This window comes from Somniosus microcephalus, chromosome 3 (assembly GCF_052327205.1).
Source record: "Somniosus microcephalus isolate GS21.2 chromosome 3, FLI_Smic_1.0, whole genome shotgun sequence".
NCBI lineage: Eukaryota > Metazoa > Chordata > Chondrichthyes > Squaliformes > Somniosidae > Somniosus > Somniosus microcephalus.
In genome coordinates, this window is record NC_140989.1 from 289333585 (window position 1) to 289350351 (window position 16767).

The 16767-nt window shown below is 45.1% G+C and overlaps 1 protein-coding gene across 2 annotated transcripts in view; it reads right to left on the reverse strand.

Annotated features, from left to right (window-relative positions):
* The window catches only part of dnai4 (dynein axonemal intermediate chain 4), a 185495-nt gene that overhangs the window by 69440 nt on the left and 99288 nt on the right, over window positions 1-16767 (reverse strand). For both annotated transcript variants that reach the window (XM_085982729.1, XM_085982730.1), the window contains exons 7-8: window positions 13791-13958; window positions 1694-1888 (exon numbers count right to left, since the gene is read on the reverse strand). In XM_085982729.1, the coding sequence (XP_085838855.1) occupies window positions 1694-1888; window positions 13791-13958 (363 nt within the window). The remainder of the gene's footprint in view (window positions 1-1693; window positions 1889-13790; window positions 13959-16767) is intronic.

The window sequence follows — 16767 nt, forward strand, 5'->3', positions numbered from 1 at the left end:
AGCAGCCTTCTACCATGGTAAGCCCCAGAGTGAAATTTATGGAAGACACAGTTCAATTATTTTTATACAGTTAGAACTGAAGTAAAAGATTTTTTTTCTCCTTTATTTACAGGCTTAACCAATTAAATAAATCTTTTCATGCTGTTCATTTCACCACTACTCTATTAAAGACACAAGAGTTCAGTAAAGAACAATGAGGATATTAATAACATAAGATTATAACACTAATTTTATACTACAAAACTTCTTCAAGTGGATGGGGTTCCATAATAAGAGGTGTTCCTATTGATGCTAAATTCACTTCCTTTATACTAGATGGAACAAAAATACACCACCTGTTATTTACCTATAGAGGCACAATTGGGGAAAAAAAGCATCAAAAATTGCCAATCTTTTGACAGGTCAATAAAATTAATTTTCTTTAACTCTACACACAAAGGAAAATAAACCCCTTGGCAGGTGAAAAATTGTGCTTTTATTCAGCTTTAGTTAACCAAATAGAATTGGGCAGTAGAAGAGAGGCAGAAGAAAAATAATTTTAATTTATAATAAGTAGGGAAAAGTTTAGAATAAGCAGGATTGCGTAGAATACCAAGCTAAAATCCTTAATTTTTTGTTTTCAAATTTATTGGAATGTCTGTGATTATTGGCATTTAATAAAATTACATCAAACCTCTCCATGGCCTTGTCCCTCCCTCTCTCTCTAATTTCCTCCAGCCCTACAACCCTCCGAGATATCTGCACCCCTCCAATTCTGGCCTCTTGCACATCCCTGATTTTAATCGCTCCACCATTGCCGGCCATGCCTTAAGCTACCTTGGCCCGAAGATCTGGAATTCCCTCCCTAAACCTCTCCACCTCTCTTTCCTCCTTTAAGACACTCCTTAAAACCTACCTCTTTGACCAAGCTTTTTGTCACCTGTCCTAATATCTCATGTGGTTTGGTGCCAGATTTTGTTTGGTAACACTCCTGTGAAGCGCCTTGGAACATTTTACTACATTAAAGGTGCTATATAAATGCAAATTGTTGCTTTTATATATCTTGAAAGCAAGCACATAAACTCTTGTTCAGTGGGAAAGTACTTCTGTTATCTACAAGTTTAAGAAATGTCTATAGTCATTCCTTATCGTAATGCATTATAAAATATCTGCCTGGACTGCTTGTTTTATAAATAAAATAGTGCCCTAATTTTAACTCTGGTAGTAACTCATTTATGAACAAAATTCTGTGATTGTTTAAATCATGTTATTTGTTTGTGCCCAGATTGCACGTCTCTCTGGAAACTCCAGGTCGCTAATTCCATTAGAGCATAGTAGGCTGAGGAGATTTAATAGAGGTTTTTAAATTTATGAAGGGTTTTTCTAGTGTTGCAGAATCAGTGATGAGTGGTCATCAATTTAAAATTGTTATTAAGAGAGTGAGGAGAGAGGACAGGATAAAATTCATTATGATAAGGGTTGTTTGAACATAGAATGCTTTGAAGTATTTAAGGCAGAGGCCATTGCATCTTTCAAGGGAAGGCTAGATAAATATTTGAAGCACAGGATGAAACAGAGCTAGGAAACAGATCAGGAATGTGGGATTAGTTTTGGATTATTTGAGCAAAGACCTGGCAGACATGATGAGGTGAATGACCTCTTTCCTTACTGTAAATTTCAATGCTTTTAAGGTCCTTAAACTGTTATAAATTACCAGGTAATATTGGTAGTTGTCGATAAGCAGCGAGTTTAGGCTGGAAAATGTTCTCCATAATGACGCGTTCCATAATGAATAAATCTTGCTTTAGTTTCTCATTTTTCAGCAGTTCTTCTGGGTCATGCTCTAATTCTTCAATTCCTTGGACAGTGATAATACTTTCCGACTCCCCTGAAGAGGTGGATCGACTTTCTGTAATTACAGCAGGTTTTTTATATGTCAAACTATAATTTTTAATCTGTCCCAGTACACAATTGTTTTAAAAAAATCTTTAAGAAAATTGAGTAGCAAGATCGGTTCAGTCACTGGCCATGGTACCACATGCAATGCGCCTGCTCCCTCTGTCCCTCCTCCAGGTCGTCCATAATAATCAAAAGCAGGGGAATGGCCAGTGGATAGCCCATTACAATGCTTTCACCTTTCTAACATGTAGAAAGTGGTGGGGGTCTTGAAAGTAATTCGCTTCAGACACTAATAGGACTCTGGATGGCAAAACTGGCAACAAAAGACTAGCAAAATTGAGAGAAATGGAAAACAAAACTCTTAAGGGCATTTTCCAAACTGCATGCGTGAGGCTCCGCAGCTCTAATGGTCCCTTTCTGACTTCCCAGGCTGAGTCATGTGAGGACCATAAACCACGTAAATATCAGGTCACCCACAGTGTTATTTTTCAGTCTAACTGGCTGCAGCACAAATAATGGCATAAATCCAGCAGATTAGCGGTCGCTGTTGACCGCAATGAGATGGGTTTATGAGACTATTGGCAGAGTGGTGCCAATGTCCCAACAAATTAAGGCGCATCGCAAGTAATGGCATAACTCACTTAATCCAATGGCTCAAAATTTGTGATCGGAGGCTTCCCATGGGCGGATGCCTCCGACCATCAAAAAATCTACGCATTTAACTGGTGGCCCGGGAGGTATGGAGGGTTGCGATCCTAGGCTTCTCCGGGTATGCGCGGGCAGAGGCCCACGTATCCCAGGGACGCAGGTGGTACGCAAGTGCCCCGGGGTCACGTAGGCCGGCCCAACCAATAAAAGTGAATCCCCGTTCATACTTATGGGAGTTCTGTACGTACGGAACTCCCATAAGTATGAACGGGGATCACTTAAAGATAAACGAACACATGAAATACATTTTTTTTTAAAGTTACATATTTAAAATTAATTAAAATGCCATTTATTTAAATATTTTAAAAGAAAATTTAATTTTTCACAGGCATTCAGCAGGCGGAAGTTGAGCAAATAGCGCAACTCTCCACCTGCAGAAGCCCAACTCCCAGGGATGCGGAAGATCTGTCAAGAAGATTCTTGACAGATCACAAGTTCCGGGTAACCCGGAACTTGCGCGGCCCCTATGGGCACGCATGCACTCGTAGGGGTCGCAAAATACGGCCCATTATGTCTAGGAACTTTTACATATTAATAACGGCGTGTGCCGTTAATGCGCATTACTATGGCGAAGCTTCCAGCAAATCCAGGTCCAAATTCTCAGTAATCTGCCACAGATTACATTCAAGGAATGTAGTCATGATGAGCTATAACACCACAAGTTTTGCTTATAGAAACATAGAAATATAGAAGATAGGAGCAGGAGTAGGCCATTCGGCCCCTCGAGCCTGCTCTGCCATTCAATGAGATCATGGTTGATGGTCCAAATTCAGTACCCTGTTGCTGCCTTCTCTTCATATCCCTTGATCCCCCTAGCCTTAAGAAATATATCCAACTCCTTCTTGAATATAGTTAATGAGCTGGCCTCTACTGCCTTCTTTGGTAGAGAATTCCACAGGTTCACCACTCTCTGGGTGAAGAAATTCCTCCTCATCGCTGTCCTAAATGGCTTACCCCTTATCCTTAGACTGTGACCCCTGGTTCTGGACTCCCCAACCATCGGGAGCATCCTTCCAGCATCTAGTCTGTCTAGTCCTGTTAGAATTTTATCAGTTTTGATGAGATCCCCTCTCATTCTTCTAAACTCCAACGAGTACAAGCCCAATCGACCCAATCTCTCCTCATACGTCATTCCTGCCATCCCAGGTATCAGCCTGGTGAATCTTCGCTGCACTCCTTCCATGGCAACAACATCCTTCCTCAGATAAGGCGGCCAAAACTGCACACAATACTCACGATGTGGTCTCACCAAGGCCCTGTACAACTGCAGCAAGACATCCTTGTTCCTGTACTCAAACCCTCTCGCTACGAAGTCCAACATACCATTTGCCTTCTTAACCGCCTGCTGCACCTGCATGCTTACTTTCAGCGACTGGTGCACAAGGACGCCAGGTCTCGTTACACTTCTGCTTCTCCCAATCTATTGCCATTCAGATAATAATCTGCCTTCCTGTTTTTGACACCAAAGTGGATAACCTCACATTTATCCATGTTATATTGCATCTGCCATGCTTCTGCCCAATCACCCAACCTGTCCAAATCATACTGGAGTTTCTCGGTATCCTCCTCACAGCACACACGCCCACCCAGCTTTGTGTCGTCTGCAAACTTGGAGATATTACATCTAGTTCCCTCATCCAGATCATTAATATATATATTGTGAATAGCTGGGGTCCAAGGACCGATCCCTGTGGTACCCCACGAGTCACTGCCTGCCACTCGGAAAAAGAGCCGTTTATTCCAACTCTTTTCTTTCTGTCTGCCAACCAGTTCTCTATCCAAGTCAATACCTTGCCCCCAATCCCATGTGCCTTAATTTTACACGCTGATCTCTTATGCGGGACCTTATCGAAAGCCTTTTGAAAATCCAAATACACCACATCCACTGGTTCTCCCTTATCTATTTTACCAGTTACATCCTCAAAAAATTCCAGTAGATTAGTCAAGCACGATTTACCTTTTGTAAATCTGTTAAGTCCGTGAATGATTGAGACACGGACCAGCAGGAGTGAAAACAAACAAGTCTTTACTGGTGGAAGTCAATAGTGAAACTAACAAACAGAGGCTCTCTAGCGCCTTTTATACAGGGGTGGTCACTGCCGGTACTGCAGTCTGAGACCAGTTATTCTCTTAAAGGTACATACACAACAATTCCTCCCCTTTTAGATAAACAGTACATAACATTCATTTAACAACTAAATGATAACGAATTACAATCACAATTACTGTTGCTAGATACATTGGTTAAGTTTAAGCAATTATAAGTTCAGTCTTTGAGGAGGCTTCCTGATTCTGTCTGGATAACGCCTCTTTGGGGTATCAGGTTCTTCTGGCAATGTTGCGTCGGGATCAATGTCTTTGTTTGGTTCATCTGCTTCCAATTTTACCGGTTCTGCGGTAGCTGCAATTGGAACGTCAATTTCATTACCAGATGTATCAGATCATGGTGTGGAGTTGATGTTTTCCAGTGACTCTAGAATCTGGTCAGCATGGCGTCTCACAATGCTCTCCCCAACGTCCACGGTATACATGAGAGGTCCTTGTCGTGTACAAATCGTTCCTGGCTGCCATTTCTCAGTGCGGTAGTCCCGGGCTAAAACTGGTTGACCTATCTTAAAACTCCTGGTCGGCCTTTCATTCATATTCTGAAACTGCCTGTTCTCCACATCTCTTCAGACGTTTGGCTTAACCAAATCCAAGCGGCATCGTAGTCTTCGATTGAAGAACATCATGGCTGGAGTTTGGTTGGTAACCGCATGTGTCGCATTCCGGTAGGCAAACAAGAAGTTGTCCACCTTGTGTTGTAGGGGTATGTCTTCATTACACATTGCCTTGATAGCCTTCTTGAATGTTTGGACAAACCTCTCGGCCAATCCATTAGTGGCTGGATGATATGGGGCAGATGTGTAATGCTTAACGCCATTGTTCTTTAAGAACCTCCGGAACTCTTCAGACACAAACTGTGGTCCATTGTCAGAGCAAATCTGTTCAGGCAGCCCATTCCTGGCGAATATGGTTCGCAAAACTGTGATAGTTTTTTCCGTGGTGGTTGAGGACATTTTTATTACCTCTGGCCACTTTGAATGTGCATCCACCACAATTAAAAACATCGAGTCCATGAAGGGACCAGCAAAATCAATGTGCACCCGTTGCCATGGAGATGAGGGCCACTCCCATGGATGCAGAGGAGCTTGTGGTGGGGCGTTTTGAACCTTCTGACATCCTGCACAGCTCTTGGTCATCTCTTCGATTTCTCTATCGACTCCCGGCCACCACACAAACGCTCTGGCTAAGTTCTTCATTTTACCCCACCCACATGACCCTCATGAAGCTCATTGAGTACTCTATCCGTCAACTTAGGTGGAATTACTACTCTGGATCCACACATCAAGGTTCCTCTGCACACTGACAGCTGTTCTCTTCTCGGCGAGAATGCTGGCAGCAGTGGTTCGCCATGTGCTGGCCATCCCTTCACCGTTAAATCATAGACCCGTGATAGTGTCGGGTCATTCCGTGTTTCCTTTTCTATGTTTGCATTCGTCACAGGGAGACATTCGACTATGGTCGAGTGGAATAACTCCATTGGATCCACTGCACGATCTTCTTCTTCCACCGTCGGCAACGGTAGACGTGACAATCCATCAGCATTTCCATGCTGTTTAGTTCCTTTGTACTCGATGTCATATTGGTGTGCCCCTAGGAAAAGGGACCATCTCTGCAGCCGTTGTGCCGTCATTATCGGTACGCCCTTCTGAGGGTTGAAAATGGAGACAAGAGGTTGATGATCGGTTAGTAGAGTAAATTTTTGACCGTGCAGATAGTGATTGAACTTCTTCACCCCCCACACTAGGCTGAGGGCCTCTCTGTCAATCTGGGTGTAGTTACGCTCGGCAGAAGTTAACGAGCGTGACGCAAAAGCTATCGGCCTCTCTAAACCATCAAGGAATTTATGTGACAGTACCGCCCCAATGCCGTAGGGAGATGCATCACACGCCAGCCTGATTGGCAGTGCTGGGTTGTAGTGAGCCAATACTTCCCTTGAAGTGATTAAGTCCTTACTCTTCTGAAAAGCACGCTTACAATCATCGTTCCATTTCCATGCTACCCCCGTTCGTAGCAGGGCGTTCAGTGGGTGCAGAATTGTCGACAAATTCGGCAAAAACTTATGATAGTAATTCACCAACCCAAGGAATGACCTCAGTTGCGACACATTTTCAGGCGCTGGGGCCTTAACAACCGCTTCAATTTTGTCAGGGGACTTATGTAACCCCTCTTCATCAATCACGTGGCCACAATACGATATCTGTTTCTTAAAAAATTCGCACTTCGGGCGGTTGGCTCGCAGCCCATGTTCCCGTAGTCTAGTGAGCACCTGTTCTAGGTTGTTAAGGTGTTCACTGTCATCTTCACCTGTTACAAGGATGTCGTCCAAGTAACACTGAGTCCCCGGAATCCCTTGCAGGACTTGTTCCATCGCTCTTTGCCATATCGCCGGAGCCGATGCTACTCCGAATACCAATCGATGATACTGGTAAAGACCTTTGTGAGTGTTTATCGTGAGATACTTCCTAGAGGACTCTTCAACCTCCATCTACAAATATGCTTGTGCTAGGTCAATTTTTGTAAAACGCTTCCCTCCAGACAGTGAGGCGAAGATGTCTTCTATCCTTGGAAGAGGATATTGTACTGTGTGAAGGACAGGGTCCACCGTCACCTTGAAATCCCCACAGATGCGAATCTTCCTTGGCTCTCCGGACTTATTGCTTAACGTTTTCTTCATGACAGGAACGATGGGTGTCGCCCACTCGCTCCAGTTGACCTTAGACAACACGCCCGCCTTCTCCAGATTCTCCAGCTCTGCCTCGATGGCTGGGCGAATTGCATATGGTACCGGTCTTGCTTTGAAAAACTTGGGAACTGCATTCTCTTCTATTTTTATCGAGGCGGTTACGCCTTTAAGCGTGCCCAGTTCTTGTTGAAATACCTCTTTGGCGTTAGCTAAGATTGTTGACAATCGTCCAGGAGTGACGTCTTCATCTTTTTTACCGTCCACCGTCATTGCATGAATGGAATGCCAATCTAAGTTTATCTTCCTGATCCATTCCCGTCCCAATAACGGTGGTCCACCATTTGGCAGTATGTAGAGGTACAATTTCCGTATTTTCTTGCCATTGTATTCGACAGGCACCCTTATTTTTCCTCTGGGGTATACTTTTTGCCCCGTATACGTCGTCAAGACGATGGATGTCTCTCTCAAGGGTATGTGTGAAAATAGCCGCTCGTAGTCTCGTCGATTCATGACGGTTAGCGCTGATCCTGTATCCAATTCCATTTTAACTTGGGACCCTGCTATCGTGAGGGTGACCCAAATGGTTCGGTGATCCTCTTTTGCGATTACATTGTGAAGTTTGAGACAGCTTAGTCTCCTGTTTCCGGATTCACTGTCGCTCATCTGGTCTTCGGAACTACTGTCCGTCATCTTTTGTACTTTCTTGTACGGTTCCTTAGTAGCCTTTTTGTTGTCGCTGGTCTTCTTCCCAGACCTGCAAACTCGTGCAATGTGTCCAATCTTCCCGCATTGTCTGCATATTTTGTCTTTGGACCAGCAGTCCTTCTGGTCATGGTTAGTTCTGCCGCAGCGATAACATTTTGCAAATCTCCGTGTCATTTCGTGGGTGCCGTATTCCTGTGGTTTTTGTTGAATCTCTGCAGCTCCCCTGGCTGCTGCTTCATACGATACTGCCACGCTGAAAGCCTTATCCAGCGTCAGCTCTTTTTCTGAGAGTAACTTCTTCTGTGTTCATTCACTCAGGAGTCCACAGACAAATTTGTCCCGTAGGGTATCTGCCAGTCCTGCTCTGAATTGGCAGTGCTTTGATAGCTTGCGTAGTTCCGTAAGATACTCAGCATTGCTCTCATCTTTGTGCTGAGTTCTCCTGTGGAATTTAAATCTTTCTGCTATCAACAGCGGTGCAGGGTTTAAGTGTTCCTGTAGGACAGCAACAATTTCGTTAAAACTCTTCGCCTTCGGTTTGGCTGGAGTAATCAGGTCCCGCAATAGGCCGTACGTTCTAGCGCCCATTAAGTTTAGCAATATCGATGCCTTTTTCCCCGCCGCTATTTTGTTTGCCTCGAAATATACCTCGACTCTTTCCACATACGTGGTCCAGTCCTCTAATGTATTATCAAAAGCAGTGATACAGCCAGTCTTTGGCATCTTGCAAATCTAAAATGGCACCTCCCACGCTTTGCCTTCTTCCCCGATTTAACAAAATGGCGCCTCCCGCGCTTTGCCTTCTTCCCCGCTGTTGTTAGCGCTGCTTTTCACGGTTTCTTGCGCGTTAAATATTGATTCTTTTTCTTTTATTATTTTCCCATCGTGGAGCGGACCCTCTGGGACACTTCCCTCCCTCTTCTTAGGTCCGAACGCTGCCCGGCTTCGAAGCACCGGCCGCGCCCTGTGTGCTCCACCCTCTCTCTCTCTCTTTGCTTCCCGACTCGCTTCCCGGCCCCGTTGAAAAGCCACCCGATCGAGCTTCAGCCCGCCGCAGCCCAGGAAGAATCAGAGCACTACCTGCCACCAGCCCGATTAGCTGGGAAACCACAGACCGAGGAACCCAGCCTGGCTCTGGAAAGTCTCTCCTGCAAGTTTTCAAACCGATGATTGACGGTCGACGCCCGTTTCTCGAGTTTCTTTGGACTCTTATTTTTTTTTTTTCTTTCTTCTGGCTCCGACCTTCAACAACGTCGTCTGAGGTGCTGCCGAGTTGCAGGTAAGTTCATTTCTTACTCGTCGCCAGTGTTAAGTCCGTGAATGATTGAGACACGGACCAGCAGGAGTGAAAACAAACAAGTCTTTACTGGTGGAAGTCAATAGTGAAACTAACAAACAGAGGCTCTCTAGCGCCTTTTATACAGGGGTGGTCACTGCCGGTACTGCAGTCTGAGACCAGTTATTCTCTTAAAGGTACATACACAACAAAATCCATGTTGACTTTGTCCAATCCGGTCACTTTTTTCCAAGTGCTCAGCTATTACATCCTTTAAAATGGACTCTAGCATTTTCCCCACAACCAATGTCAGGCTTACCGGTCTGTAATTCCCTGTTTTCTCTCTACCACCCTTTTTGAACACTGGGGTAACATTAGCTACCCGCCAAACCATAGGTACTGTTCCAGAGTCTATCGAATTTTTGAAGATGACCCGCAATGCATCTACTATTTCTAGGGCCACTTCCTCAAGTACCCTAGGATGTAGATTATCAGGCCCTGGGGATTTATCAGCCCTCAATCCCATCAATTTCCCTAACACCATTTCCCTACTAATACTGATTTCTATCAGTTCCTCCCTGTCATTAGACCCTATGTTCCCCGACATCTTTGGGAGCTTATTTGTGTCCTCCTTTGTGAAGACAGAACCAAAGTATGTATTTAATTGGTCTGCCATTTCTTTGTTCCCCATTATAAATTCCCCTGATTCTGACTGCAAGGGACCTACGCTTGACTTCACCAATCTTTTTCTCTTCACATATCTATAAAAGCTTTTACAGTCAGTTTTTATGTTCCCTGCGAGCTTACTCTCATACTCTATTTTCCCCCTCTTAATTAATCCCTTTGTCCTCCTTTGTTGGATCCTAAACTGCTCCCAATCCTCAGGTTTACTGCTTTTTCTGGCCAATTTATATGTCCTCTCCTTGGATCTTATGCTATCCCTAATTTCCCTTGTTAGCCACGGTTGAGTCACCTTTTTTGTTTTATTTTTACGCCAAATTGGGATGAACAAATTCTGTAGTTCATCCATGTGATCTTTGAATGTTTGCCATTGCCCATCCACCGTCAACCCTTTGAGTGTCATTCCCCAATCAATCCTACCCAGCTCGCGCCTCAGACCATCGTAGTTTCCTTTATTTAAATTCAGGACCCTAGTCTCTGAGTCAACTATTTCACTCTCCATCTTAATGAAGAATTCTATCATATTATGATTGCTCAGTCCCAAGGGGCCTCACACAACAAGATTGCTAATTAATCCTTTCTCATTACATAATACCCAGTCTAAGATGGCCTGATCTCTAGTTGGTTCCTTGACATAATGGTCCAGGAAACCATCCCGTATACACTCCAGGAATTCCTCCTCCACAGTATTGTTAATAATTTCGTTAGCCCAATCTATATATAGATTAAAGTCACCCATGATAACCGCAGTGCCCTTATTGCATGCTTCTCTAATTTCCCGTTTAATGCCATCCCCGACCTCCGCATTACTGTTTGGAGGTCTATATACCACTCCTACTAATGTTTTCTGCCCCATTGGTATTTTTCAGTTCTACCCATACAGATTCCACATCATCAGAGCTAATATCCTTCCTTTCAATTGTGTTAATCCCCTCTTTAACCAGCAATGCTACCCCACCTCCTTTTCCTTTTTGCCTATCTTTCCTGAATATTGAATACCCCGGGATATTGAGTTCCCAGCCTTGGCCACCCTGGAGCCATGTTTCCGTAATCCCAATCATATCATATTTGTTTACCTCTATTTGCGCAGCTAATTCATCCACCTTATTACGAATACTCCTCGTATTAAGGCACAAAGCCTTCAGGCTTGTTTTTTTAACGCTCTTAGATCTTTAAGAATTATTATTTACTGTGGCCATGTTTGATTTAAACCCTTGATTTCTCTGCATGCCACTTTTGTTTTTCTCCTTCCTGTCTTTTGCTTTTATCCTTGTTTCTCTTTCCTCTGTCTCTCCACTCAGGTTCCCAACCCCCTGCCATTTTAGTTTAAACTCTCCTCCAGAGCATTAGCAAACACTCCCCCGAGGACATCGGTCCCGGCCCTGCCCAGGTGCAAACCGTCCGTTTTGTACTGGTCCCACCTCCCCCAGAGCCGGTTCCAATGCCCCAGGAATTTGAATCCCTCCCCCTTGCACCATTCCTCTAGCCACGTATTCATCTGAAATATCCTTCTATTTCTACTCTGACTAGCACGTGGCACTGGTAGCAATCCTGAGATTACTACCATTGAGGTCCTATTTTTAAATTTACCTCCTAACTCCCTATAGTCAGCTTTTAGGAACTCATCCTGGTTTTTACATATATCGTTGGTACCTATATGCACCACGACAACTGGCTGTTCACCCTCCCCTTCCAAAATGTTCTGCAGCCGCTCTGAGACATCCTTGACCCTTGCACCAGGGAGGCAACACACCATCCTGGAGTCTCGTTTGCGGCCGCAGAAACGCCTATCTATTCCCCTTACAATAGAATCCCCTATCACTATAGCTCTCCCAGTCTTTTTCCTCCCGTCCTGTGCAGCAGAATCACCCCTGGCGCCAGGAAGTTGGCTGCTGCTACCTTCTCCTGGTAAGCCATCCCCCCAATCCGTATCTAAAGCGGTATATCTGTTTGAGAGGGGGATGGCCACAGGGGACCCCTGCACTACCTGCCTGCGCCTACTACTCTGCCTGTTGGTCACCCGTTCCCTCTCTGCCTGTGCCACCTTTACCTGCGGTGTGACCAACTGATTAAACGTGCTATTCACGACGTCCTCAGCATCGCGAATGGTCCAGTATGTATCCAATCGCTGCTCCAGCACCGTAATGCGGTCTGCCAGTAGCTGCAGCTGGACACACTTCCTGCACACATGGTTGTCAGGGACACAGGAAGTGTCCCTGAGTTCCCACAGAGCGCAGGAGGAGCATACCACGGCACCGGGCTGTCCTGCCATGACTTACCCTTTAATTAATTGCAATTAAATTAAACAAATGAATCCCACCAGTTTCACTACAGTTAAATTATATATTTAAGGGCCCTGGTTTACAAACTGTCCCCGCTACACCAGAGAGGCCTTAAAAACTATAAACCACAGAGTTAAAGTTTTAAAAAAGAGAAATACTCCCAATCAATCACTTACTTGCTTTGTGGTGACGTCACACCTCGATTACTTTTTACTTCTCTCCCTCTGAGATTGGAGATTAGTAAACCTACCTGCGCCTCGGGCTTACCTTTTATAGGTCGCTGCCGCTCGGATTCCCGCCGCTGCCGCTCTGAGGCCTACCCGCGCCTCGGGCTTACTTTTTATAAGTCGCTGCCGCTCGGTTTCCCGCCGCTGCCACTCTGAGGCCTACCCGCACCTCGGGCTTACCTTTTATAAGTCGCTGCCGCTCGGTTTCCCGCCGCTGCCGCTCTGAGGCCTACCTGCGCCTTGGGCTTACCTTTTATAGGTCGCTGCCGCTCGGATTCCCGCCGCTTCCGCTCTGAGGCCTACCTGCGCCTCGGGCTTACCTTTTATAGGTCGCTGCCGCTCGGATTCCCGCCGCTGCTGCTCTGATTATCAAATTTTACAGACAACAGGTCAAGACTTAATTTCTTTCAGTGTATGAGACCTACCTCAGACAAAAAAAATTCTCCCCTCTTTTTTTCTATTCTCTACTCCCCAGGAGTTCAATAGATAACTGAGAATGACAGCCACTGCTTCTGCCTGGTGGTGCTGGTTTTAACAACATATGCACAGAGCTCCACCTACTGGCTGCCAAAAGTTGGTTAAATGTTAATGTTGGAAGAAGTTGATGGGAATCATTGGCTGTCTGCTAACATTATAAAGATTCGAATTTAAGTTGAACAGGTAGACTTTCTACAGGGGGTTCCTACCGTAACTACAGTGGAAGATCAGCAAAAAACCAGAGATATGCCATTTCTTTAAGGTTTCCGTCAATTTTACGCCAAAGTTATGGCGGACAATCGGGAGTACCCTCACAAAAATTACTGGTGGAATTCTTTAAGCTTGGCTTTGCACCCGACTGTGGTATGTGACTACTTCTTGCTTTCTCTACAATCCAGTCAGATTGCCAATCTCAATCCCCAGCTGAACTATTTGGTTTGCATTGATGCATATCCAAAAGTGATTTGCATTGACAGGAAAACAGTATAACAGTAGCTCATTAATTCCCTTGTCTTTGTGTGTTTTTAAATAATTAAGTCATAAATAAAAAAATGGTGTATTATATTATAGAAACTAAATGGTGGCTGACTGGGAGTGATTATAATGAAAATAATCTCATATCATGGTTCAGATGTAAACTAACTTTTCCACCTGCACTGTCATAATCAGTTTGTAATTCAGTTTGCTGTTTCTCCCTTTTAGAAACAGTTTTGGTGTTGTTTTGAAATGATCTCTCTTCAGTAGACAGTGCTATTTTACATACTTACCTAACCCTATAGAACTTAGAGCTGATAAAGTTCGAAGGACAGTTTTGTTGAAATTAATTTGTGCCTGTGACGAATTATTTTGCTGATTCAGTCGATCAGATGAAGTTTCTTCGTGCAATTCCACTTCTTTAAAGCTATCATACATGTCCCATGTTGTTGCCATAACACCTAGAAAGTAAAAAGAACAAGCAGTAATAGTTTGTCAAACTTTTATTTGGATATTTCAACCAGTTTTTCTAACTGTGGGATGAGTTTATGGCCTCCAGCAGAAATAATGGGGTGGGTTATTTTAACTGGGAGCGGGTTTCGGCATGAGCGATAAACCCACCCGACTGCATCAGTTTGAAGCCCAGACTATTTTAACTCCCGGGTCTCATTTGTATCTGACTGGTGACTGCCCACCTGATCACATTGGGAATGGGCAGCCTGCCCACTTTCCGGACAGAATTTCCGACAATACTCCAGAAGCCTATTTAAAGCGTGAATGTACCTCTTAAAAGGAGATTGCATTCATTTTTAGCAGATCTGTTTTGTGAGCGAAGGAAGGTTGCACTCTATGAATTTAAAGCAGATGGTGAGGCTGGTGGCTTATCTGAGCGGGGTCTGACTATTATTTGTACCCTTTCATGTATCTCAATAAAATCACACATTCACCCAGCTTGACAACTTGCATTGTGAAGCCTCAAACCTGCTACTGTCTAGCCTGTTAGTGCCCTGCAAATTTTTGTCCCTTTACTCTAGGTCCTCTTTAGCAGCAAGACCGTCCTGAAGACACTTCAGAAGAGGATTGTCCTCATGAGGAAACACCATTGTGCTCCAGCCCTCCCAAGCACCAGCACAGAGATTCGTTAGACTGTAGTTAGAGGGGTCTGCACTTGGTGAACCAACTAGGACAAGTGAGCAGGAGCAGATAGTGGTGCCAAGGACAGCCCAGGAAACAGATCACCAGAGGGCAAGGTCATCTCCCAGCTCTCCTGATCATGACAGAGACATTGGGGGAAAAATTCAGTTGGTAGTGCCACCCGTTAGCGCCTTAAGAGGGCGCTAAGTGGGGCGCAAAGCAACTAGCGTCTCGCGAAATTGACCGGACATTTTGCGGCGGCGCTAAACAATACCGCCACGATCTCCTGCGCCGGCAGATCGTGACATCAGTCGAGTGCGCAACGCCCCGCTAGTGCCACGGACCGGAAATTGAGTGGCACCCCCTGCCTTACCGCCTGCCGCTAGCAACGACAGGTTGAGGGGAGCGTTCTGCTGTCAGAAAGGGACTAGGGGAGCACTATTTAAAGGCGACCACTTCCTGCCTTTTTTTGTCGGTGACATTTTTGCACCACACATTCTGAGAGAGAGACTTCTGGAGAGATTCAATGCTGTGTGAAGGAGTTTTGGGTACTGAGCAGCACTTTGCAGGTTGGTTTTGATTTGTCCTTCCTTGTATTGATTTAGAAGAGACTATGGGGTCTGCACTCTGAGCTGTTCCCCTGGTACTCTCCATTGTTCTTTCCAGCAGATTTGATGTACAGGTCTCTCCAGGCCGAGATTCAAGGCTGCAATGAGCAGGATGTGGATGCAGAGCAAGATCATCCCTCCCCTTTAAGATAAAAACAGAAAATGCAGGAGAAACTCAGCAGGTCAAGCAGCATCTGTGAAGAGAGAAACAGATTTAACATTTCAGGTCGATGACCATTCGTCAGAACTCCCCTTTAAGAACTGGATGGTGCCAGTGTGTCTGTGTTACATTGCTGACTGAAATCACATGAACTTCGCCAGCGCTGTGAGGTAGCGCCTTAAGAGAGGTGTGTAGCGCCTGATTTAGCGCTCCAATCACCTCCAGGGGTGATAAAAGCCAAGTTTGCTGTTGGAGGCAATAATTAGCGCCAGGCGCTAAACTTTGCGCACTGCCAATAATAGCGCCCCAAACGGGGTGATACTGAATTTCTCCCCCCATTGACCTTAGAGGCCGAGCCTTGAAAAGAAAACTGCTTTCATCTGGCAGGCGCCTTGGCCACCTAAAATAATGTTCGCAGTTAAAATGGCAGCAGGCAGGAATTGAGCGGGAACAGAGTGGTAAGTACTCAACCTATTTTAACTGTGCGCCCGCCCCATTTTTTGAACCAGTAGGGTTTTTATGAGAAAATTACTGCTTTCATGGTCATTTAATGGTGCTAGCCCATGAGTTATCAGTAGTACTGAAATCAGTATCACAGCTTGCCGTGGTTGGACTTCCTTTTAAAACCTATGAGTCAATCATCCATGGCATTAAGATCAAGTACAGTATTCAGGTCAAGGAGGGTGACAGAGCAGGGATATAACTTGATCAAGGCGATGGAGGGGGAAGGAGTAGGAGGTGGTGGAATGAGGAACAAGAAGGGAGGTGGGGGAAAAGGGGGATGGGCAGAGATGGAGGAGGAAGAAGGAGTGGAAGGAAAATGGAGTCTTGGGCGGGGGGGGGGCGGAAAGAGGAAAAAAATGCCCCACATTCTCCTTTGCTGCTCGTCAAACATTCAGCAGGTGGGGCTTGGTACTGGTGGACCAGCATACCCTTGGGGTGCCAGGTGGACTCCTTCAGCGGGGGTATGGGGATGAAGAAAGAATTGGGCCGACATACTCCCAGTGGTCAGTGAAGAACTTAGAACAACCACAACTTGCATTTATATGGCACCTTTAATGTAGTAAAAGTCCCAAGGTGCTTCACAGGAACATTATCAGACAAGATCTGACACCAAGCCACATAAGGAGATATAAGGACAGGTGACTAAAAGCTTGGTCAAAGAGGTAGGTTGTAAGGCGTATTCCAAAGAGGGAGAGAATTCCAGAGGTTAGGGCCTAGATAGTTGAAGGCATGGCCGCCAATGGTGGGGCAAAGGAAATCGGGGATGCACAATAGGCCAAGTGATTCATTGGATGTGAAGCACTTGGAGACATACTGAGGATGTGATAAGGTGTTCTATAAATTGTACCACACCTCATTTATATA